We start from the raw sequence: 26924 nt of genomic DNA, 5'->3' as shown, positions 1-26924 counted from the left end.
AAAAGCACTTTCCTGGTCCTCATGGTTAAAATAAGCAAAAATGTCCAGATGGACATTTTGAGGGTGAAGTAAAATTAAATGCTACTTTTTCCATCATCCTCATTTGGTAACAGCATTAAGCAGAAATGTGTTACTCAGTTATATTTTACTGTAATATTATAATACCACAGTCCAAGAAATAAAATGAAATAAGTGCAATACATGATGTGTTTTTAGAAGCTTTGGCTTCAATCAGCCAACACATAGTCATTCTGCGGCTGTGAGACATGAATGTTTGTGGTGGACCTTACTTTTTACAACTTGGGAAAGTGCTTAATATTATTTATATCATCACTGATAGTGTGAATCACTGAAGCGTTGAGTGAATGAAATACCTTAATAAAAGATACGAAACAGAAGGCACCGTGACACTGTCCCTGAGCTCCATGATGTTCAGTGACAATGTTCTCCTTCCTTCCTTCCTTCCTCCTTGTTTTGTTCCTGACATGTTTTTGATGTCTATTTTTATTCTTGTTATTATTATGATTAATAATCATAATAGTAATTATGATTATTATGGTTATTATTATTATTATTGTTGCTGTTATTATCCCAAGTTACTAGAACACAATTTGCTTTAGTGTTTTAGAGGCTACCACATGTAGAACACAGTAAAAGTTGGGCAAAACCTTTCTTTTTGCTTTAATAGGCTGCCATACAATTCTTTAAACATTGAATGATTCAGTTCCAAAAACGTGTTGTTCACCACTTTTTGAAACCAAAAGATGGAACTTCTTTTTAAACTTTTCATACCAAGAAATAAGTAATATTACTAAATAATAATAATAAAACTCTGCCTGAGTAACTTGCTGAAAGTTCATGAACAGTGAATATTGGTGATTTGTTGAGCATAATGAGCTTTCAATTTATTGGAATTTTCTTTTTCATTAAATTCTCCAATAAAAGCTATAACTCGGGGGAAATTTCCATTTCAGTAAGTTAAGATAAAAAAGGGACTTTCAATTTCACTCTGCCTGCAGACCGCACACTGTTATCAAACGGAAGTACACACCCACTCTCCCACACACACACGCGGGCTCGCGCACATACAGCACCAGCCCTTCAACTTGATGAAGTTTCCCTCTTAACTTTAGTTTCAGCGCGGACCAGTCGTCAGCAGCGTCAGCAGCAGCAGCAACAGCAGCAGCAGAAGAAGAATGTCTTTGTCAAGCGGTTGGTGGATTTTGTGCGCAGCTTCGCTCTCCTGCGTCGCCCGTTTTGGGTCTTGCCAAAGACAAAGACAAGGTAAGATGGTAAAATAGAAAGAATAAATAAATATTTGTGAAGTTTATATTTGTATACTGAACTGAACTGTTGCGCTGCAGCAGTGGGACAAAGTTTCACTCGCGAAGCTCGTGCGTAAATGCGCACGGAGTAGACCTTGTTTTTATTTTTTCTTGTCTCTCATCTCAGTTTATATTATTATGATTATTATGATTATTATTTTTGTTGTGGTTGCTGTGGCATTACTTCGTTTTTGTCCTTTTTGAAATTGAATGACTCCTCATTAAAACTTGACATTTATATAATGTAGTTTTCTTTTTTTAATTAAGTGACAATTACACGCAACAGCTTTCACAGACTAATACATGTCGAGTGAAACTCACTCCCACTGCTAATGATGCAGGGCTCGGTTTGTTTTGCTTTGTTGTGGTGGAGGCCCTTTTATATTATCTGTACTACTGTGGGGAGAGATGTGGCGTCATGAGGCCAAAGTCCAGTTCTCAGGACGGCCACGACCCACACCTGAATCGCCTGGCACCTCCTCCTGTCTTGTCATGTTGCAACAGCAGCCTGCAGATGCTGATGAGCCTGTTGGGAGCTATGTGTCACAAACATAACAAGATGCAAAAGGGCTCAGAAAAGGAAGAAGCAGCTGTGGTTCCAAAGAGCAGGAAAGGGCAATTACTGAGCTGCTCTCACTTCACTAATGAAAGCTACACAGTTAAGAGGAAAGTTCAGAAAAGGTCATTCCATGAGTGTTGGGTTAGATAGTGGCTGTAGACAGAGGGAAAAAAGTCAGTGATGAACTGCAACATTCACACTGTGTCTGTTTCTCTCTTCTCTTATCTCTTGGTGACATGCAGCTTGTTTTGTGCATCATTTCCCAGGATGGAGGGAACATTTCCAGGCCACCAACAGAATTTGTAATAAGCCTGGGAAACTCACATATGTAGAAAGAAAGTTAACCAGGGATGGGCAATATGGGCAAAAACATAATATTTTGATACTTTTTTGGACTTTGACAGTATATAATAATATTTATTCAATATCCTTTTATTTTTTTAATTTTAATTTTAATTGTTTTAGTCATTGGTTCTCAAACTGTGGTATGTGTTCCACTAGTGGTACACGAGCTTCCTCTTTTGGTACTTGGAGGAAAATCAGAAATACTGGTCAACTACCAGGGTATGTGATCGGAGTGGAAATTTGACCAGAGTGTGTAGAAAAAACTAATGGCAAAGAAATAATGATAAATGGATGATTAGAGAGCAAATGATCTTATTAGGAATAAATCAGCCTACTGTGAAAAGTCTGTAGCTGACTTTGCTCGACCTATTGACACCACTGCATTTTAACGTTGCCGATAATGGCATTACTTTAAGAGCTCAATATTTTCTCAGGTGGTACTTGGTATAAAAAGTTTAAGGACCACTGGATGAAGTCATTAACTGTTGCTTATGATGGTTCAGGAAAACACCTCTTATTTTCTATCAAGGAAAAATACCACTTGTACTTATAACTGAACTACAGAGGAGAAACAGTGAACTCTGGGTAAACATTCAGATGTTCTAATTAAAGCAAACAATTCAAAGACACATGGCTAACCTGTGTGGCAGGGAGGATGTGAATGAGAGGTGATGTGATCATGTAGGCCCACTAGTGGTCATGTGACACTGTTGCAGCAAGGAGGGCTTCTGCTGGAGTTTCAGAGCGTTTTTTGCAAAGCAAGTTAAATACTCGATAATGTCAATTTACATGTCTTTAAAACAATAACAATCTTGCACACCTCTTAAGTAAACCAAAGTTTTGTTGTTGTTGTTTTTAAAACTACAGGCTCTCTTCAGCATTCCGTTTGTAAATGTTCACCATGACCTGACAAAAGTTAGGGTTAGGGTCGGCACATGGTAACCGTGTAATGTTCCATTTGGAAGGAAAAAAGCCTGTCTTTTATACTTTGCCTCATGTTCATGGACTAATGTGCAGAACACTTAAAAATTTGAGCATATAATCTGTTTGGCAGACTTGAAATCTTGGCTTAAGGCATTGTAATAGAAAGCTGCAGCTGTTTTTTCTGAGTTGGTTTTGATCTCTCCTTTTATGTATGTTTTTATGTTATGGCTACAGTATATGGGGACCCACTGTTTAAAGTTAACAAACTATATTGAGCAAATACCGACTCAATATAAAGTACCCAACTGCTTTTACCACCATTCCTGTAACACTAAGTATTATTCTAAAATAGATAAATCAGCCATTTCCAAAAGAACTGCAAATGTGAGCTGTTTTTGCCTGGTCTCCCTCATTAAATAAATATCTATATCGATGGACTTCCTGATTAAGGATAAATAAATATCCAACGGCCAAAAACCAGACAAATGAAACCCAAATTTGACCAACATTTGTTATAATTATCTGTATTTTAAGATGTCTGACTATCACCATCGACCACTGGCACATTTTCTTTACATTCACTGAGCTGCTACATGTTTTAAGTTGCTGAGTTTGGCACATTTAGTCCCTGATTTCCTTAAGCTTTTCTTCTTAATCTTGGACTCTTTTTAAGCTCCCTCATTTTCTTTTTCTTTTCATCTGCCTGCATCAGTCACCGGCCCTTGTGGCCCATCAGCCACGGCCCACCGACTCTTCCCGCTCTTTTGATTAGCCTCACTGGGCTGATCTGAAGCATGGAAATTCCCTGGCCAAAAATGAGTCCCACTCCATCCCCGATCTGACCAAATGAATTCTGAGCCTTCAGGACAATTATTGCAAATACTGATGAGCAGATTAGCAGCTGTTTTTGGTCTTTGTATACTTGAGGTAAAGTTTGGTTAATTATATTTAGATTGGGATTATGGTCTGTTTTAATAATGTCAACTATTAGATCAAGTGAATTTATTAAGGTAAGAAAGGTCAAAGTGATAGTGGCTCAGTGTCATCATTGAAGCGGAAGGTGAAGGGTTAGATTCTCCACTCCGCTGGTTCTGAAAGAGAGAAAAGAGCTTGATATTGATGCACTGCTATATAATTAAACACTATTTATTAACCAACATACACTGTAAAGTTATTCACATGCATTCCATCACACATACACCCAAGTACACAGTAAATTACCAATGACACAACTTGTGTCAATTGGTTTGGCAGGGGTAAAATTGCCATTATATGTATATTGTAATGATATATGGGGCTGAAAACAATGATTGTTTTCTTAATTGATTAATCCGTTGATTACTTTCTTGATGAACTCCATAAAACATCAGAAAATGTTGATCAAAGTTTCCCAAGGCTCAAAATGAGGATGTTCTCAAATGTCTTGTTTTGTGCACAAATATTATTCAGTATTAACCATTTCTTTGTTATATGGAGCAAAGAAACCAGAAAAGATTAATATTTAAGAAGCTGAACATGGTTGAGGGTTAACTGATTAATCGTTGCAGCCCTGAATATTATCATATCTGAATGACCCCGTTCAGACTGGGGGCTGTGACGTATGCCATAAAGTAGAATTTTGTAGTTCTTTTTCTATCATCAAGGTGCTGACCTGAACCAGAAATTGATATTAATTAAGGAATTTGCAAACAACAAATATCCTACAAAGTAAAATGGTATGACAAGAACACATTACAATTCGTCATTACTGGGTATCAAAGAAAGTACATCTTATGCGATAGGTTGTGTTCATATTGATTAACACTAGTTTTAATTATTTGCACATGATCTTGCTGTAGTTGCTTGTGAGAGGTAAGACAATGAAACACTAACTAACTGAGCCTCTTTGCAGTGTAACATCAGTATCACTGGTGCACAGTCCTGGTAGCTTCACTAATGGTCTTGCGGAGGCGTAAACACTCTTGTCTCATTAATTTGTGGAGAAATTTAATTAGATGCTCACTTGATGTTTGAAGTAGTCCTTTTTTTATTAGGAACCCTCGGGCCACAGAGAGGGAGGAAAATGTAGCGTGTGCTATCCTAATGTTTATGTGGAGAGGCTCTAGAAAAGCACTGACCCAACTGGTCATTGGAAACCATACTGAAAGTGCAGTGATTGTTAGATGTAGGCTAATGTTTTCTGGACTGAAAGCATTAGCTGTCACTGGGCACTTACTCTGGTGTTATATGCAAAGGCTTAATGAAAAGAGTGCATACAATTATGCAGTGCCTAATTCTCTGTCTGTTTGCACACTGTCATTTCTTATTTGAGATGTCATTTCTTTGCTTTCGCTGTGTCATGTATGTCAGGTTGTTAATGTTCCTGTTTTAATATTTTTCACTAAATGCAAGTTTTTGCTCGCTACGTCAACACGTGCAATTATTTTATGACTTCTGCAATCTTTGAGGACCACAAAACCATCCATCCATCATCCAACAAATAATACCATGTTCCCATACCAGCTAGACGATTAATCATTCTGGATGTCCAATTAAGATTCCACAGGAACACTTTTCCAACTGTAAAACACAAATTCCATGGCCTTATTGAAGGGGGTGACCTGGAGCTTTCATGTTTTTCCTTAAACTCAATTTTCAATATTGAAGAATCATCACCTTGGTTTAAGGCAGTTTTACCATTCCTTCACGCAACTACTTGATATGTAAGAATATAAAGAGACAGAGACATTTTGTTCTGGGGGAGGGCAGGGGGAGAGAACATGTCTCAGTCTACAGCCTGTCAGTAGGGTTCCAAATACCACCTATTACATCAAAGTCACTTTTCAAAAAGATACAAGGATAACATCACATGAAAGCGCCTCTTAGAATACCGAAAAGAAGAGGAAGAGTGTATTGCGAATGCCGACTGTGATGGAGAACTTTGAGCTGGGATAACAAACTTAGAACTGTGGAGAGTAGCATTACACCTCTCGGTGTACAGCCTGCCAGAAATAATAATAATTATTATCTTTATTAGTAGAAGAAGATTATCAGAGCAGACACAAACACTGGAAAGGAAAGAAACAAGTGTATACTCTATTCTTTGCGAAGATGCCAAAGAAGGGAAAGCGGACCCAGACTGGGAAAATGCGATGGAGAAAGGTGAACCTGGTGAATCCACTGTTGAGCCCATATACTTTTGAACAGCAGGTATTGATGGCAACAGACGACAACTCAGCAACAGCTCCCTCAGACACGCTGGTTCAGTTTCTCCATGGACAGACATTTCAGGTCCATGGCACAATCCAGGCTGCACAATCTTCTATTCTCCAGTCCCCACAGGTTCAGGATCTACAGCTCTACACCATAGTAGAAAGTGAGCATTCACAGGACTCAGTAGACAGTGTGACTGACCCTCAGATTCGCAGAGAGCTCCTGTCACGACGTCCTTCATATAAGAAAATCCTCAACGACCTTTTATCAGACATGCCAGCAGTCCCTCATATCAAGGAGGAAAAAGTACAGGAGGATTCATGTGTTGCTGTTGCCACACCGGCAATTACCACTGTTACTGTCCCCACAAAACTCTATGAGAACAGCAGCAGCCAATACATTGTAAATACACAGGGAGAGGCTGTTCACATGGATAATGATAGTGCAAACTGGGTCCAAGGCATTAAAAATCTGACCAATACCAACACAGAAGTGCCTGCGCAGACTAGAGCTACGATCCAGGATGCACAAACCAGCAATGTTCCCAAAAACCATGTGGTTGCCCAAGCTGTCTCTGGAGAGGTCCAGGCATTTCAGGTCCAGACAGCTCCTACTAATACAATTGCCCCTGAAGAGGTCAGAGCTTTTGCCCCTGCCCTCCCAACTCAGGGTACCACAGGGAAGGTTACCCGCAAACGAAAGGTCCCTTTTAAGAACGAGAATGAGAGGCCACAGGGCAATGATCCAGATGTAGATCCAAAACGACCCCCTGCCAAACTGGCTCGATTGAAACAAAATAAAGCAGAACCCTCGGCCCAGAATAGGAGTCAGAAGAAGAGTCCCATGGCTATAGACCAGGACAAGAGCTGGCACAGCTCAGGGAGCCTGCTACCGCTGTTCTGTGTGGTGGAGCACAGTCAAAACCAGTTGGAGGGAGACAAAAAAGAGGTACATGCTGAGTTTGTGTTGGTCAAGAAAGATCTGCTGTTTAACCAGCTCATAGAGATGGCCCTGCTTGCTCTGGGCTACTCTCAGAGCTCTGCCACACAGGCTAAAGGCCTGATTCAGGTTGGCAGTTGGAACCCAGTGCCTCTGTCTTGTGTAACAGAGGCTTCTGATGCCACAGTAGCAGATATGTTGCAGGATATTCACCATGTAATTACCCTCAAAATACAGCTACACAGCTGCACCAAATTGGAAGACATTCCACCTGAGGAGTGGACACACTTCACAGTGAGAAAGGCTCTAAGGGAGCTCCTCAAGGACATGAGCCAGAGTTCCCTGGCCCAGAAGAGCCCACTGTCCCAGAGTATGATATCATCTATAAAAAACTGTGCTCATTATTCAAATGTCTCAGCTGGCAAGTGTCATGAGTTTGGTCGATGGTACAGGCTCTTTATGAAGACCAAATGCATCAAGGAGATTGACAGTTTTCCTGAGCAGTCTGCACAAATGACCCCTAACAAAGAGCAAATTACAGACGGCCTCTCTGAGCAGAACTCAACCATTATTTTCTCTCAAGGAGAAATCAACGAATGAGCTCCCCTAGCAGGTGCATGTCCTATGTTTTCCCCTTTTTTGGGGAGTGGGGGACTCTTTTTGTTGCTGAGATTTGTATTGTGAGTTGCTTGTGCAAATGGGATGAATAAAGTACGTATTTATCTATCTATCCATCTAAATGTTCTTGCTTGCTTGTGTAAATCTAGCTACATTAACTGTAATATATCTATACACATACAACTAATGTCTGTCTGTTTGTTAATGTCTGACAGGGTGCTTGACAAGCTTCAAAATTGGCAGGTGACTTTCTAAGGGCACCAGTGTGTGCATTCCCGACTTTGATGTTGTTAGGATGCAAAATGCAAGAGATTTTGGCAGAAACGTGATTATTTGCCAACAGTAACACTTCTGCTCCCTCTCACAAAGCTTACAGCACACTTTCGTCAGGTGTTTTAGGTGTTAGCTGCTAAAACAAACCCTGTTCATCACTGTGTATTGTACAGCACTTTACTCAAGCATAGATGACCCTCAAGGTTAGAAAAACAGGCCCATATTGAAAGGGTACTGCACCAGTGTGCCTTAAAACTAGACAAAAATGGCAAAACAATTGACAAAACTGGCCAAAGATCTTTATCACAAGCGAATATTTTTTTTTTCTTTTAAAGCAAATTTAAGAATGTATACCTTTGAATTAGAATTGCTTACATTTGCACACAAACCAATTCAACCCATCATTACCCTCACTGGTAGTAAACTCAAACTGTGCAGGAAAAGTGCAACTCACATCTGCACCTGGGGAGCACTGGGGGTTTTATACCTTGCTCAGGACCATCTCAATCCTTGACTTGTTGGTAATTTGAACCAGAAATGTACAATATCTTATTAAGTTAGATATTTTTTTGAGTGCAAAAATTGCTTGCCAAGATAATTTTTCTTTTTAGACACAGAATAAGTATCCCAGAAACAAGTCTTTTGTTTCCTTGAAAATCAATTTTTGCAGTGTAGGCCTTAACTCAAATGAAGAGGCAGTCCAAGCTCTGTCAGCTCAGCTGGGCCTGCCCAAGCACATCATATGCAGCTTCTTCAACAGCTAGGACCAAGGACAGAGTCAGGGTGTTTTAGGAAGCGAAAGTTCAAACAACCAACACACAGACAAAAACTCCTTCCAAGCAGACAAGTCTATAGAGGAACAGGAGCAGGAAGGTCACACTAATGGGACGAATGACACTACCCTGCCAATCTGACATATTACACAAGTACTCATTCACACTGTGTTCCTAGATCAGATATATTTCCGATATGTGGCCATGTAACCTGAACAAGAATTGTCTTTGTCTCAGAAAGCCATTATAACTGCATGAAATATGTGATATTTCCTGTAAATATCAGTTTTCAGCTTACTGATCACTGTTGCCTTTTCACACCACCCCCAAAAGTGAAATGGATTGCTCCCAACACAGCATCATTGTTGATCACCATAATAAAACTGAATTTCACCCAAGGAGAGCCTCTCGCTCATACATTACTTGTGTAGAGATCTTCTCCCTTTTGGGGTTACCACAGCTGTTCATCGGCCACCACTTTTCCTTATCCATTGTGTCCTCTTCTGTTACACAAATTGTCCTCATGTCCTCCCTCACAACATCCATGAACCTTCTCTGTGGTCTTTCTCTTTTTGTCCTGCCTGGTAGCTCCATCATCAACATCCTTTGTCCAATATCTTCACAGTCTCTTCTCTGTATGTGACCAAACCTTTCATCTCTTACTTTATTTACAAATCGTTCAACCTGAGCTGTCCCTCAAATGTGCTCACTTGGTCACTCCCAACAAAAATCTCAGCATCTTCAGCTCTGTCTCCTGTCTTTTAGACAGTGCCACTGTCTCCAAGCCATACATCATAGCTGGCCTCATGACTATATTATAGACCTGCCCTTTCGCTTTTGCTGACTCCTGCTTGACCTGTCAGTCATCATTGCAAACAAGAAGGGGCTCAGAGCCGATCATGGATGTAATCCCACCTCTATCTTGAACCCATCTGTCCTCATACATGTCCTCTACCACCCTCACATACATTGCGCTCCCGACTTCCTCCACTTGTGTACATAATGTTTCCAGTTGTCTTTGTCACATGGCAATAGATTCGAGTAAGTAATATGGTGTATACTGTGGCTTACATATTTACTATAATTGTTGCAGGCATATTGTAATTTTCAAAAGAGTTCAGAAGTTCAGCTTGAGTCATCTGTGAATGAATATAATGTAAAGGACCTCTCAATAAACTGGAGGGAACCACGACGACCCAGGTCAACCTGCCTTTTGGTTCTGAGAGGTGTAATGCTGCCCTCCAAAGTTCTTTATCACAGTTCTTCTCACCCCAGTTTCATCTCCGCAGTGTCATCCTATTCTCATCCTTTTTAATAGCAGTTCAATGTTTTTCAACATAGCTCAAAATACTCCACCCAACTGCTTTCTCGTCTCCTCAGTCTCTCCTCCATTCTCATCCTCATACTCATTCCTTAATCCATCTGGATTCTTCCTCTCTCTTACAGCTCCTCTCCTTTCTGTATTTTTTTCCTATGGGAAATTAATGGTGAAGGCAGATCAAAGGCAACATTACTGATTAAAAATAAATACACAGACAGACAGACAGACACGGCAAGAGTACTTGGCATCTCCACCTGCATTTTATGGGGAAATATTGTAGTTTTAGTAGGGGTTCTAGTCGGGGTTTTTTTAAAGCTGTAGGTTGTGTTTTTGTGGAAAACAATCTGATGAAAGAAGAAAATACGCCTAAGTGGAAACATTACTGCTTTGACCTTTGATCTCAGGAGGAAGTAACAAAATAATTAGGTTTTATATACCAACTGGTATATCAAAGTCACAATATAAAGGATATTAGGAGAGTATCACATTAAAGCAACCACTTGTATGGTTTGGCATTACATACAGCGGAAGCGAGTGTATTTTGAAGATGCAAAGGAATTGCACCACAGGCGATTATCGGAGAAGACAAACACTGAGAGAAGGCTGAAAGGAATGAGATAAGTGTATACTCTATATCCTTTGTGAAGATGTCGTGGAGGGGAAAGCAGTCGCAGGGCCAGAAAATGCAATGGAGAAAGGTGAACCTGGTAAATCCACTGGTTGGCCCATATACTTTTGAACAGCGGGCGTTAATGGCAGGTCTCACCTCAGCAACAGCTCCCACAGACAGGCTGGTCCAATATCTCAATGGACAGACCATGGTCCATGGCGCCATACAGGCTGCACAATCTTCTATTATCCAATCCCCAGAGGTCCAGGATGTACAGATCTACACCCTAGTAGAAAATAAGCATTCACAAGAGTTGGCAGACAATGGGACTGACCTTCAGTACCACAGAGAGACTCTGTCACAAAGCCCTTCATACTCGGAAATCCTCAACAACCTTTTATCAGACATGGCAGCAGTCCCTCATATCAAGGAGGAAAACGTGGAGGAGGACTCATCTGTTGTGGCTGCCACACCCACAATTGTTGTTACTGTCCCCACACAATTCTATGGGGAGAGCAGCAGCCAATGCATTGCAAAAACACAGGAGGAGGCTCTTCATAGTAATATGATAAACTGGGTTCAGGGTATTAAAACTCTAACCATGACCAATGTAGAAGCAGCGGCCCAGCCTAGAGGTATGATTCAGGATGCACAGACCAGCGATCCTCACAGAAACCAGGTGGTAGTCCAACCTGCCTCTGGTGAGATCCAGGCATATCAGAGTCAGGCATCCCCTGCCAGCACGATTGCCCCTGAGAAGGTTTCTGCCTCTGCCCTTCCCACCCAGGGTGCCACAGAGAGGGTCAAACGCAAACGCAAGATCCATGTCAAGAACAGTGAGAGGCCTCAGGCTGACTCTCTGTTTGAAAGAGCCAAGAAATCAAAGGGAAATGATCCAGATGTAGACCCCAGACCACCCTCTGTCAAATTGGCTCGAATGAAACAAAACAAAGCAATACATCAGGCCCAGGATAGGAGCAAGATGAAGAGTCCCGTGACTAAAGACAAGGACAAGAGTTGGCACAGCTCAGGGAGCCTGCTACCGCTTTTCTGTGTGGTGGAGAGTCAAAATCAGTTAGATGGAGACAGAAGAAAGGTACATGCTGAGTTTGTGTTGGTCAAGAAAGATCTGCTGTTTAATCAGCTCATAGAGATGGCCCTGCTTGCTCTGGGCTACTCTCAGAGCTCTGCCACACAGGCTAAAGGTCTGATTCAGGTTGGCAGTTGGAACCCAATTCCTCTGTCTTGTGTAACAAATGCTCCTGATGCCACAGTAGCAGACATGCTGCATGATATTCACCATGTAATTACCCTCAAAATACAGCTACAAAGCTGCCCCAAATTGAAAGACCTTCCACCTGAGCAGTGGACACACTTAACAGTGAGAAGCGCTCTGAGGGATCTCCTCAAGGACATGAGTCAGAGTTCCCTGGCTCAGAAGTGCCCACTGTCTCAAAGTATGATATCATCAATTAAAAACTGTGCTTGTTATTCAAATGTCTCAGCTGCCAAGTGTCATGAGTTTGGTCGATGGTACAGACTCTTTATGAAGACCAAATTCAACAAGGAGATTGGCAGTTTTCCTGAGCATTCTGTACATGTGAGCCTCAACCAGCAACCTATCACAGATAGTTTCCCTGAGCAAAGGTCAACCATTCTTTTCTCTCAAAGAGAAGCCACCATATGTTCTCCCTCAACCAGCAGTATGTACCCTCCTGGGCTGGTAACCCAACCTCTCAGCTCCCAAATGGATAACCAGCAGCCAGTTACGAGTCAGGTTCTAAACCAGCAGTATGCCGTTAGATGCATGCTAGCTTCCCAGGGTCTGTCGCCATCACCACAACAGTATGTTAACTACTCCACTATGATAGCTCCTGTTAAGGTCTTCTCCAAAGCCCCTGATTCCCAAGCGCCTCAGCAGGGACAGTGCAGACAAGGGGGAGCTCAAAACCAGACAACTGCAGTCTCCTCTGAGGGGCACTATGATGTACCAAGTGACAACAACCAGTGTGTGAAGGACGAACCGAAGAGTGCAGATATCTCGCAAGCCATATCTTCCTTGGTTGCTTTTAACAGTAGCGAGAATGTGTTGTCAGAGATGCATATGGAGGAGGACCAAAAACACTCTGACAGGCAGACCAAGCACACCTTGCAGCAACTCTGTGAAACACAGAGGGAAAACATCTACCAGGAGGAGCAAAGAAGAAGCCTAATTGGATTCAGCCCCAGTTGCAGCAACATTTCATCAAGGAGATACAGAATGAGATAAAGAGAGCCATCGTGTCACATGCTGTCTTTGCTAAAGTGTCTGTCGGCAAGAGTAAGGGCTTGCTGTGCGAGCTGCTACACTGTAAAGACGATCCGAGCCCAGAGAACCAGACTCTTCGGGTGGACCTGTGTATGATGCGCACCGCCTTTGTTCATATGCGTTCCAGTTTATCTTTAACCCATCTTTAACCCATCAATCCCTCCAGTTGACATGCTGTAGCTTTATACCAGAGATCTTCCTTACTCTACCTTTACTTTATTGAACTAATCTGATCCAATTGAGGCAGAAAGTAACAGTGACTACTATTGACAGATAATGTTACTAAATGACTACTTTGTGTTGGTACGTTTAGAATGACATGAACAATCCCCAGATAATATTTACCTGTTTAAAAAATGTCTTTGGTTGGCTAATGTAAATTCAGTTAATACCACAAATGTCTTGTAGCACTGCCAGTTTAATTTTCTATGATCTTTACTGCCATTCTTGTGTCTCGTTTGAGCATGTTCCTGCACTGCAAAATAAATCAATAAATGAAAGAATTGATGATCAATGATCAATTTAATGGCATCTTGAAACTCCTGCAAAGTCGAGCTCTTTTTTTTTTACTATTGTTGTGGTTATGAACAAACAACTTTGCCTCAGAACACATCATAGTTTACATAAAGTACTTTTATCAAGTCTCTGAAAGTACTGCATTGAGTTGGGTTTAAAAATTTAACCACACAGTGTAGTGGTTAGCGATGTTGCCTTGCAGCAAAGAAATGGGGGATCACGACCCAATTGAAAGAACTGACTTGATTGTGTTTGTTGCAGTTGATTTATTGTCAAATTCTAAAATATTTTTAGCAGTGTTATCAGCATAGTTACTCCAGACCAAAAGGGACCTTTATCCACATTATTATAGGCGTGCCTGTTCTCACTCTGAACTCTGCTGAGATTTTGTCAAAATGACCCATAAGGTTACAGATTTAGTTAAGAGTCTGTAACAGTCCAGAGGAATTGCAGAACTGTAATAATCTTTCAGATCACATGAATTAAATGATGCTGAAAGCTTTATATAGAATGATTCATATATTAACACCAAAAAATCCTGCCTGTACCTTTAATAATACAGCGGTAACAAAAATATAGATGTGGTCCAGTTTAGATGACAATGAGTGCAGTGTTTGGACATCAGAGTCTGCCATGGGGATACATCATTAGTGTAGCTTAAAGGAAGATTTAATGTAAAAAAAAAAAATAAATAAAAAATTGGGACGGGTAATTGCCATTTTCACAGGGTGCATGAGGGTGAATGACACCAACAGGGATACCAATTAAGGATGTGGTTCTGTTGCGCATGTCTCCATGACTCACTCGCTTTGTTTTGTTTAAAAAGATAGTGGTATCGTGTCCAATCCTTAAACATTTCTGCAGCAGCAGAGTTGGACTGGTTACTGCAAACAGATAAGGCTATGGAAGGGTTTCCCATGAGTCATAGTAATAATGAAAATAAGAGGGCTTTATTTAAGCATCTGTTCCAGGAAGTGATGTGTCTTCTAGGATACTGAACTTGTGGGAGATAACACGTTATTTATAAGTCACACCAGTGAAATGAGGAATGCCCAGATGCCCAAATTAAGTATTTCCTGTTGGTTCAAAAGATCTTCCATTTCATATTTATTGAGGCCATCGTGCACTTGGAAACACTCAGAGTTTGTTTTCATTATTTCCTCTCCGTCAAGTGTCTTAGATTCTATCTTGGACAGCAATCAGTGGAATTTGTGGGAATGTGTGTGCCTTTCCAAACCATATCCACTCAATTCACATTTCTACAAGTGTTCTTTAAAATGTCACCTACATCTTGAGAAAAAACTGAAGCGAACAACATGCACCTCACTAGGGCTGTTCCAAAAGATTATTATTATTTTTTTTATTTAACAAAACATATTTTTTGATTAATTTGATGACTAGTTTGACATTTATTTTCCTATTAATTCCAATTAATTTGGTAGTCAACTGCTACTAGAACACACTCACATATTAGTGCTATGGATCAAGCCTGACTCTTATAGACAGGGTAGTGACGTAAGGAATTCTGTGAAATGAATTATGCTAGACTGTGTTGCTCAAGTATTGTCCACTGCAAACACAGAGAAAAATGTAAGCATGCATGCATGAAGTCACTCATCCATGTTGACCACAGTTAATCACACCTTGACTGATGAAGTAAGCTAACGTAGCAATGGCACTAAATTGGTGAGTACTAATGTAGTATTAAAGCTCCAGTGAGTAATTTCTGTTACGCCATAAGGAAGTCTGATTAATCACCAAGACACTGCCAATGTGTTCCTCCTTTTGTGGGAACTTCCTGGCATTGTTAGCCATATTCCATCTGTTTGTAGATTAAGGCAAAAGGACAACATTATCCAACAAATGTACAATGTCCAATGTACATCAAAGGCCTGAATTCTTACTGTGTAAATCTTGAGCCAGTTTTTCTTGATGTAATTGAAATGTCCCACCTCGCCTCATAGGATTGTTCTGCAGTGTAACTAAGCCTTGCGCTCAACCGAAGCAACTGAGGTCATTAGTGTGTACTAAAGGTTTAAGAGATTAAAGAAAGACATGAATCAAGTCTGAACTTGCTGAAGTAGCACTCAAAGGTAATGAACAAGTGATGTCTTGTGTTCACTCTGTGCCAGTTCAGACAAAGTGGGAGTGGACCTCGGGTGGCTTGACTGCTTGATGATCGTTGAAATTGAGCTTACAAAAGAGCACTCAGCACTCAGATATTTGTCCACAGAAGAACTGTGTGGGCTATAGGTGACAATGTTCTGAAAATGGGTATTGATAGATATAATGTGCTCACCTCTGTCTGTCTTTACTTTCAGTCTTAACATTTTCAAAATTGAGAACGTGTTGAGGTTCAATTTGAGGACAAATACACACATTCCATGGCTTTTTCATCACCACACTATTTTATTAGGTATGTAAGGTACTAAGTATTTCAGCTTTCTTTCTTTTCTTTGCAAACCTGGCTATAACTCAACAAAGAAAAGCATATGAGCAGGTATTCAAAGAACGTCAACAAGCACTCTCTTTGACAGTTTTCCAAGGATTTTTACGCAGAAAATAGTGCAGCTCATCATAATTGGTTCCACGTGGTAACACGTGAAAAACTGTATGAGTCATCCATCACATAAATTCAAATAAATTAATTTCAAATGTTGCCAATGGAAGCACAAAAATAAGAGCTGTGTATTTTTTATTGAAGCTATGTGGCACTTGAGAATGCTTTGAAAAAGTGTGTGAATTTTTAATGAGATATAAAAGAACAACAGTAACAGCAGGCTTTTCTGGATTTCTCGGCAAGTGGAATATTTCAATATCCCAAATTGTAGACTACACATATTGTTTCTTAGATTCCCCACTGTGTGATTATGACAGTTGTTTTGTTAATGGGTTGCATGAAAGCTATATATTCTATTTGAATAACCCATATAATTGTAGTAGCTCTTTGTTTCTTCACCGTAAACTAATGCATTGAATGGTTTTAATTAAATGTCAGTCATATAGAGCGACCCACCAGTTGTTAAAATAAATATATATATCTTTTAAATGATTTCCATGCAGCCAGTATATCTGATTGATTGATGGAAAATATGAAACAGAGATTTTGTGGTCACCAGAGAAGGATGTCTAATGACATTGGCAATGTTTTTCCTAATCTTTGACATTGTGTGCTCCATTGCTGACAGAACACACCGTCTCTTTTAAACAGTAAATCAACAAAACGTTATTAGTTCCAGTTCTGTGGGTATTCAGAGGTTACAGGTTTCGCTCCAGTGAATCCTGTTAACATTTTCCGTTAAAGCCTCCAGTAATGGCAGGACCGCGGTGACTGTTTTGGGGGAGGACAGAATGGAAATGAGGTCAATTTACTAGCCAGTTCAGTTCAACCTAGTTTTCATATGATACAGATCAGATTTGATGGTCCATAACTACAAGTGTCATGTATCTGATTTTCCTCTTAAATTGTGCACTAATGTGCACATCATCACCGACATGGATTGAGTCATCAAGACGATTCAAAAACGGAAGCTATGTGTGAAGTTATGAATGAATGAAGAGTCATCGATTTCAACATCTTTACGCTGAATGATATCACTGCTCTCTCCCATCTTTCCAGGTCCATGACGAAAAAGCAAAAAGCCGTATTCCAATACCTTAATTCACATGGCCGCGTACCAGATTGACACACACTTGCTACGTTTTGTAGGTACACTGGACCCTTAATTAAGTGACAGGAAGGGCATCCAGTGTGATCCTCTGATTCATGGTTTGATGCATGACATTCAGAGATGGTCTTCTGTATAACTAGGTTGTAGTGATGGTTATTTGAGTTACTGTTTTAAATCATTTTCCCTTGTTTGGACCATTCTCTGTAAACCACAGAGATCGCTGTGCATGAAAATTAAGATCAGCAGTTTCTGAAATATTCAGGGGTGACTTTAAGTTTCTTACTCACTCTGACGCTCAATTTGTACTTCAGCAGGTCAATTTCGACCATGCCTACACACCAACAACCACTCACACTCACATTTAAACCTATTGTCAATTTGGAGTCCAATTCGAACACTAATTAACCTCATCTCCAGGAGAACACTCTTTCAAGTTCAACTTTGGGTATCAGTGAAACTTACCAACTGCTATTGAAAGAAGTATATTCTCATTTGTACTGTCTGAATAATAATCTTCTCTACAGAGAAGAGCCACCGTATCGATCCTCTCATTCCAATCCCGAGGGCATCTACAATTCAATCGCTTGAAAATGACATTTCAATAGATGAGCAGAATGAGCCACTTGCGCTCGCTCCCTGTCTGTCTGTCCCATTGATTCAGCTGTGTAATCAGATCCTATCACAGAGGAGGACTCTTACAACACAAATATTAATGGCTGCAATCTGTTGAGTCCTCAAAGGTCCATTCAGTGTTTGACATTCCAAGAATCAAACTTCATAGTGGCTTTTAGGGTGTGGGTGTGTGTGTGTGTGTGTGTCTTTACTCCGGTGTGTGGGGGGGGGGGGGGTTCACTGTGTGGGAAAACTGCTGTGGGAGGATGGTAATGAAAGGAGGGTGAGGGAGATGAACTAAATGTGCCCTCAGGAGCTGCCTCTCCAGCTGGATGTTGAAACTTGCTGATAATGATAACGTTAATAATGAAAACAAGCACCCATGAAAGCACCCATGTCTCATGATAACCAGCCTACACAAGTCCTGATCAGTCATGTTGCCAAGGCAGGACAAAGCTGCACACAAACACTAAGAGTGGCAAGACAATAGACTTTATTTAAAAGGCTTAAAGAAGTTCTCTTTATAATTTTGTGGGTTATTTATTGCCTTTTCAATCACTGCTGGACATCAGCGCTAAACCCACTATATATATGCAGTATGTGTGCGTGTTTGCTTGTTTATAGGTCCAGTGTGTAATATTTAGCACAGTTTATTGACAAACATTAAGTTTACTACCCATACGTATGTTTGTGTAACTGTTGTTATAAAATAAGAACCATTTGTTTTTGGTTGCGCTGAAGTAAGGCCTTTAAAAGTATGTACAATGGCTGCCATCTAATGCCATCTACTGACTATGCAAAGAAAGAAGAGTGACACCTTTTCTCACACACTGGAACCTTAAAGCCACATTGGACATTAACCCCCCCACCCACTACATGCACACACATAAATACTACCTTTTCTATTTTTTATTAATCACATTATTTAATTCCTGAGGGATGTTGAAAGACATCTTTGTTTTGTTTGTCACATTTAGGGCAAACGTGTACATGAATTTAAGTAATCTTTGAGATTAAAACACCACATTATCTGATGGGGAGTCAAATTTATACTGCACTGTCAGTCGGACTAGAGTCAAACTGGCCTGCACAGACACCAGCCTTGGCTAGAACACGGAAATAATAGAAGCCATGACACCGAAGAATAAGATAACAGTGACATAGTCATGGCCAAATTCATTCATTCAAAGTCAGTTCAAAGAATTCAATATTGTGTTTAGTTTATGGATGGTACGAAGATATGCTAACAAGTAGCGGCAAGCTAAACCCTAAACTGCCAAATGCTAACAAGCTGAAAAGGTAGTGTGTCGCTAGGTTTCACTAGTCAATCAATGCATGTGGACAGATACAGCAGTCCAACTGAAGTGTGTAGTGTAGTGGAAATGTGCAGACTGTGGTTGTATAATGTTGTTGGCTTTGTGAACATGATATCTTGAGAATGCTGTAACAAATGTTCTTCACATTTGGCAAAAAGGAAAAAAAAAAGTGAACTTTAACTCAGAACTGAACACATTTTTGTGTACAAAGGTTAAAGATCAACCTCATGTTTTCATGTATGAATGTGGTATCATGGAACACACATAGGCAATTTTACTACATCTGGCAGGAAGATTTTATTTGGACTCGAGGAAGACCTGACCACTCGAGAACTTAGTGGTCAAAGTGCAATGTCTCTGTGGCCTTACAACCATTTTTTTTTTTTTAACATTGTGTAAGTGTATTATTTTATTTTAGATTATTTTAGAATTTGGCAGAAATCACTTGATTTACAGACTAAGATTTGCAACAGGTCAGTGTTTTTTGACCCGGGTTACTGGGTAGGGTGACAGAACATGTGCCTTGTGTGCGGGGTCATCAAACAAAAGCTTTAAGTCAACAAATGTTTTGTGAGTCGAGAGAAACATCTTGAATCGACGAACTGGTCAGTGAAGGCATAGTTCATTCTTCAGTGGCATCATTTGAACGCTCAGTGCTTCATTGTCTGCTGTGTATTGATGATGATTTAGGGGAACAGAGTTTTAGCTCACCTAAAAAGCTCATGACAAATGTGCAGCACAAGTGGTTGTTATAATTTCCACACGGTCGATGCAGCAGTGGCTGGTGGTGAAAGGCCTGTGGCAGGCTTCTAATCTGTGGGAGTTATTGACTTTCTTAATCTGAAATGTTGTCTTTCGCTGATATTCTGACAGAAAATGATGTTGCCTTGTGGCAGTTGGCACACGTGAGAAGCACTGTTCACACATACAGCAATGGTGATATTAAAAATGGGGAACAGGTTCCTACTGAAGTCATATTCAATTCACACTGAAGTGAGATAACTCGCTGTCCCAGTTTTGCAAAGACTGCAATACGTTTTAATATTAATGATACGATAAAATAAAACAAAACACTCAAGAAAACAAACCTTGCAGCATATGTGTCTCCATTAAATGATAGGAACATCAATATTTCATCTTCACATAGACATGCACATTATCTCTGCTGTGCCTCAAACCATCTATAAATAATATTACTGAGTGACAGATGGTGGATTCTGGGGGAATGTATGAAGAGGTGGAAATTGAACTTTGTTCAGCAGAAATCTATGCCAGCGTTCTCTACCAAAGCTGTTGCATGCTACGATGTTGCATAAAGTACAATCTCTGATTAGTATTTCCAAATGAATGGAGCCAGATATTATCGACCCATCACGCTCTTGCTTTACGGGCAGTTAGCGCTGAGCTTTACGTCCTTGTAAAACATTAAGGGCTCCTCAGTTTACGCTATAAACATTTATATATATATTGTACAAGTGGTTGGTTTAGAATTATGTCTTCAGAGGTAATGTACTTGTGTTTGTGATGAGTGGACGGCTTTTAAAATTGTGTCATATTCAATGGCAAGTCTTTACTTTATATGCCTTTTTTTCTTTTTTAACTGCTTACAGGGTTCATGCTCACTAGAGTTCAAGCGTGGATCATAAATAATGTCAGAACTTCCTTGTGAGTACTCAGGTAATATTCCCTCGGTCTTAGAAGGGATCTGATTCTGTGGAAGGTTTGACTTTGTCCCACTGAAAATGTCTGGAGCTTGTCAAGTAGAGAGTTGTTTGTTTTGTGCACTCAGGATCTGTAATGGATGATTGGTTGGACCTATGTACCGACACAAACCAGTGAGCTTGTCAAGTCACCCTGGACTCAGATTTGACTGAGGGATCAGAGATCAGGTATTCAGCGCACTTATTCCAAGACTTGAGCAGGGAGGAAATAGAACTCACAAAAAGGAATGACTCCATCACTCTACTTCTTTGATGATGAAGCCTGGTTTATACTCGTATGCGTGATGGTTCCATGTGTCTGCCTCACACGCAATGGACATGTCAGAGTGGATTTGCCGTCATAAGCAGCTCTTTATGATTGGATGTTGCATTATGCCTCCTTACACCCTCACCTTTCCCTTACCTATATTTCAACTGGTTTCTTCTACCTTCACTCACTTTATTAATTTAATTTATTTATACCGTGACAACCATTTTGGCCATATCATTCAGCCCGAGTGATGTTGACGCTCTTGACTAGAGAGCAGAGAGTTGGGTTTTAGCAGCGTAGATATAAATATAAAAGCAGTAAATACAGTTTAAACCAGTGTTTCTCATCCCTGGTCCTGGGGAGTCACTGCCCTGCATGTTTTAGATGTTGCCCTGCTCCAACACACCTGATGCATACGGCCAGCTTGTCATCAAGTTCTGCAGAAGCCAGATAAGCACCCATTTATTTGAAACAGGCTATTTATTAGGGGTGTAGGAAAACACCTGTACTAAAATATTGTGATATTTCATGGCATGATTATGTATCAGTTATTTGGAGTGCTGTATGGACATATCAGAAATGTTTATGACAGTGTTTAGCGTTGTATTTAAGCCTTCAATGGTAGTTGGCAGCAGGCCGTCAAATAAAACTGTACATTTGTTTATGCATGTTTTTTTTTTTTTACTGTAAGAGCTTTTCTTAAAATAAACACTTTTGGGGGGAAAATGAATGCAATATTTAGCGTTGTATCACCAGATTCTTACCAATACATAGCATCTTTTTTTTTTATCAGTAAATAAATACCTGCAAAGTCCTATGTATTCACTGATCTCACATGCAGTCACTATCAAAACTGCCCTCACATATTCTGGTCCCCTATTAACAACTGCTGTTAAACACCGCTATGACAACAGGACGATAAGTTTCAGTGTGACTGACTCTTTCACTTACTAATGCTGCCTGTTAAGGCGTAAAATGAGAGGACTTTTGCATGACCTTGCAAATCCAGTGGTGTGGTAAGACTGCGTACGTGTTCAAGTCAGCACATTCCGCTGCCAAGAGGAGGGTTCCTGTTCTTTTGGACAGAGAACAGTCAGTGGGGCATGAACAATCTGGTGGTTTCTGATGGCACAATACCACTATACGTGGAAAGAAACACCTGCAGTGGCTTGACTGATTTTCAATTTTGCAGTACGTCAGTCAAATTGTAGCTGATAAGCTTCCGTTTCCTTTTTAATGCTGCAATTACAAGCAGGACATCAGGGGTTTGGAAATTACACTGGATGTTTGGCATGAATGATCAAATCTTATCTATTTAACTCACAAGAAAGTTTTGTTTGTGTAAATTATAGCCATTAGTATTGAGCTAAATATTGGAGCGGCGGAAACAAACAGTGTAATTAGTTTGAGATCAAATTATTCAGACAAAAGCAGACGTCACTTGGAGGGCTTCAGGCACATGAAATACCTAGATTTTTAACCTGGTTTTTAATGGAGCTTTAACAGTTTGTTTTACTGTTTGAAACACCATTTTATCCATGTCTGCTTATAATTAAATTGTATTTATTTTACTTCTAACATTGTAACGCTTACATTTTCATCTGTTATTTAATCATTTTAGCGTCTAAATTCGGACTCTCTATTTAGTTTGTATATCTATTATATTTTAGCCCTTGAAGCACTTTTACGTGTCACTATTTAGAAGAAATATACACTATAGGATGATTGACTATTACTTTCCACATAATTGTAATACAATTTAACAGATCGCTCTATGGAACAGCACTCACTTTGAGATTAGAATTATTACGTAGTTGTATTTCATGCGATATTACAACTTTATGACTCCAAAGTAAGTGGTCCAGAAGCCTGTTCTTGACATTATCTTCTATATCTATATAAACATCACAATACGCCCGTTCTCTTTGAAGTAAAAGCCTTTCGCGCTTTTCCCTGCGGTCGTAGGTTTGAATCACCTTCATTTCTGTGAATCATCATTTGGTTGTTATTGCGAGAGATGAGGGATGAATAATTCACAGTTTGGCAGATGGTGCCATGCTTCTTTCTTTTTTTTCCCCTCTCTTTCTCTTCCCTGCAGGCCTGTGCTTCTTATGGCAAACTCACATCATGGCATCATATGTCCCCATCATTGTTTGCCATGTGTGCCTTCTGGACTGAGAAGCAGCTGTTAAATTAAAATCGCCTTGACAATAATTTTGCTCCTGCAGATGCAAGCTGGAGATGTTGGAGATGACACAAACAGAGAGAGAGAGAGCGCGAGGTTAGGAAATGTACTTTGTCCAATTGATTGTCTGAGAATCGGCCAAGACTAGACTCTAATTTCATTGAGTGGGATTGTTTGGTTCGGCAGACCTTGGACTTTGCAAATGTCAGAGAGGGGATTTCAGCAGAATCACTGGAGCAAGAGGGATTTCTAGATCCCCACTGTTGTTTTGTTATTGAGACCAAGTGGGGAAACAGGTACAGGCTCAAATTAGACATTTTCAGGAAAAGATAATGCCACTGCAGATGGGAGGGTGTGGAGATTTCCACCACTGAGCTGACATTGGGGAAAAGACGGCTGGCTTGACAAAAGCAGCTGTTCAAATTTGCTGCTGCTAGAGATAGGGAACAGCTAAATCCACAAGAAAGTCTGGATTTTTTTCCCCCTTGTTTAATTTGTCCTGGATTTTATTTAGAAGACGGACACAACAGAAACGTGTGGAGGGGAAAGGCAAGCCGGGATGAATGTTAAACCTGGCACCGCATAGATTAATGACTCTACAGACCCTATCAAGCTGTGGAACGACAATTAACTCTCTCATTGCATCCCTCCCCTCTCGCCACCTGCCATACCAACACACAGACTCTGATTACAAATGCATGGGTCTCACACGCCTTTTAGATAAGGAAGGTTTCAATGCAGTGAAGCCATTCAGCGAAAATGAAAGAAAAAGCACATATTTATTTGCAGGGGCTTGCACAGGCCTAACCTTTCTGTGCAATATATTGTCTGTTGTATTTTTCCACCTACCAACGATCAAACCAACCATCCAGGCAAGCGTTTGTGTCATGCTCTGTGTACCGAGGTGCACAGGACCAGACCTGCTGCTGCTGCTGCTGCTGTTAGAATATGAGTTGGTTCATTACTCCCCTCAGGCTTCAGATCAGCCCCCTAGGTCATTTCCCAACCACATGGGAGCGCTCAGAGCTTTTATTGTTTGTCGAAATGGCAACAGATTCCTAATAACATGTTTATGTTTCAGTAAGACTCCTTTGATCAGATGGGGGGGGGGGAACTTTTAGGAGGTGCTTGAAGCCCACTTTGATCTTCCCACATGGAGCGCCATAGGAAATAGCTGCCCAAAGGCCCGTGTCTATTCCTTTAATGAGCTGCATCTGAAATTACCTGCGTGGGTCACTGTGGGACACCAGTTTCCTCAATACACACTTTATCTTTACAAATATTGAGCTCCTTGTTTTCCTAAGTGTCTATTGGCGCGATCACTTCTTACCTGAAATTCGGATACTCTTTTGAACTTGAATTTGAGTTCAAAATATACAGCCTAGAAACACATCTTACAATCTGAAGTAATTACAGTATTATCCAGCAGAGGGCGCTTTGAGTGCAATATGGCCTTGGATCCACTTTGAATCCATCAGAAAATGAAGATAGTGATGTTATGTTGTTTTGCCATGAGAAAGGAGGACACTATCGAGCTAAATAGTCTGCACGAGCAAGCATCACGACACCAAGGCATCTGAAAAGAGATATGAGGGCAAAGGAACAAAGTAATCTGTGATAATATTTACTTATTTCATTGGATTTGACAATCTCCTGTGATATCATTATGGTTGGGTACAGAACTCAATACGTTTAATTTGGGCTGAAACTAACAATCATTTTCATAATTGATTAATCTGTCGATAGTTTTGTCCACAAACCGAAAGGAGTCATTTTCAGCAAAGAAACCAGAAATGATTCACAGTTAAGAAGCTGAAAAATCTGTTATTAAAAATAACACTCAAATCGATTATCAAAATAGTTGACGACTAACTTAGTCATCGATTAATTATCGACTCATCCCCTCGCTGATTTTGAAGGCTTTGTTTCTTTTCTGACCCACTTTCCTCGATGGTTTATGGAGCGAAAATAAATTCATTGATTGCAACGCTCGGTCAGAACAATATGCTCCACATGCTTTGGTGAAGAAACCATTAGGGTGCAATGAAAGTGCCAGTCTAGAAAGAACTTTAGAGTGTGAAAAGACGTTTACAACAGTGTCCTCATCAGAGCCGTGCCCTGACACCAGTGGACAAAAGAGACCGAGGCCGAGTCACAACCTGTTCAAAGGTGTGACAGATAATAATATATAATCAAGAATAACGCTCTTGTTGTGGGTTATTTCTGACCGTAATGTTTCATAATGTCCGTAGTTTCAAGCTGCTCATTTACTGCTACATTTCCAAATGCCGTGAACGTGAAGCTGCAGCAAAGATGACAAAATCCCTCTGCTGTTTTTCTCAATTTCTGTTTGTCTAACTTTCTCTTTCCTGGCACACCGCTGCTTCACTGTTATCTTGAAGCTGGTGTGTGTGCTCGTTGGTGTTTCGCCACCATCCAACTCATCAATTACAGGCTGGTTTTTGTTGTTGTTTGCTGCTACAGGGCTGCTGCACATTGGGTTCTTTAAGTCACCTTTGGTTTAGAGGATCTAGAATATGAGGACAGAGGATAATCTTCTGGTACACGACAACAAGCTGGGACCAAAACAAATCAACCTGCCCATATGAGGATTTACAAAGGCAATTGGTGTCGTGCACATGTTGAGCAACTCAGATCTTTATCCAAATACGCGTGCGTGCATGTGTGTAAATCTTGGCCAGGCTGAGCGCTATCTGCCAGCAGAAAATTGATGCATCGAAAATCAGATGCAAGGCATCATATTTCATGAGGCTGGCTGACTTGCTGGTCGACTTCCAATGATTGGAATGCTTTGTATGTCTGGGACTGCATTTATTTTTTCTTGTTTATTGTATAGTCTGTTGAGCAACATGAAGGATTCCCGACGACAATATCTGGAGCTTTGGATGGATTTGTGGATTGCTCAGTTCATCGCAAAGGGTGTGCAAAAAATAAACGTGCCACGTTGTTTGTGTTGAATTTTCATCATCAAGATCATTGTGAATGTGGAAAACCATTTATAGTTATATATTTTGGCTGCTTAAAATGTTCAGGAAACAACATGTGTCCCTCTAGGTTGCAAAAACACATTATTTGTCTCTTGTGTTGAGTGTTTTTAGTACATTTTAGAGAATCTTAAAGAGTTTAAAGCATTTTGTTTACAATTGTATTAGAATTTAGTAATTTTTTTACTATTTTATTTAATAATTAAGCACAAGCATGAGATATATTTGTCAGAGGAATCCCTGACTTGATTCTTCCTGCATTAACAACAGATACACATGGAGGAATAGGGGGTTTTAAAGGCCTGTGTTTAATGCAAGTCTGACCCAAACAAAGATCTGTTCTGTAAAATATTACCATTAAGGCTTTCCCACTGCAGTCATATAAATGTATGTTGAGACTCACAATAAGTTAATCATGAATTGGAAAAATTCGAGTTAAAATCATGTCGGTGAGTTTGTGG

At 40.2% G+C, this 26924-nt stretch overlaps 2 protein-coding genes across 2 annotated transcripts in view; both read left to right on the top strand.

The window, feature by feature from the left end:
- Window positions 1–1146: 1146 nt before the first annotated feature.
- Window positions 1147–26924, top strand: part of tfpia (tissue factor pathway inhibitor a) — a 48435-nt gene continuing 22657 nt past the window's right edge. The window contains exon 1 of the mRNA XM_058616268.1: window positions 1147–1284. Within this exon, the coding sequence (XP_058472251.1) occupies window positions 1197–1284 (88 nt within the window). The 5' untranslated portion in view covers window positions 1147–1196. The remainder of the gene's footprint in view (window positions 1285–26924) is intronic.
- On the top strand, window positions 6037–13700 carry LOC131442722 (uncharacterized). The gene is given in 3 exon segments (XM_058612452.1): window positions 6037–7881; window positions 10872–13116; window positions 13119–13700. Coding segments are annotated over 3 exon segments (4101 nt in total). The 5' UTR covers window positions 6037–6243; the 3' UTR covers window positions 13337–13700.

This window comes from Solea solea, chromosome 2 (assembly GCF_958295425.1).
Source record: "Solea solea chromosome 2, fSolSol10.1, whole genome shotgun sequence".
Lineage (NCBI taxonomy): Eukaryota > Metazoa > Chordata > Actinopteri > Pleuronectiformes > Soleidae > Solea > Solea solea.
Note: the sequence above shows the minus strand (reverse complement) of the source record. Positions and strands in the feature narration are given on the sequence as shown.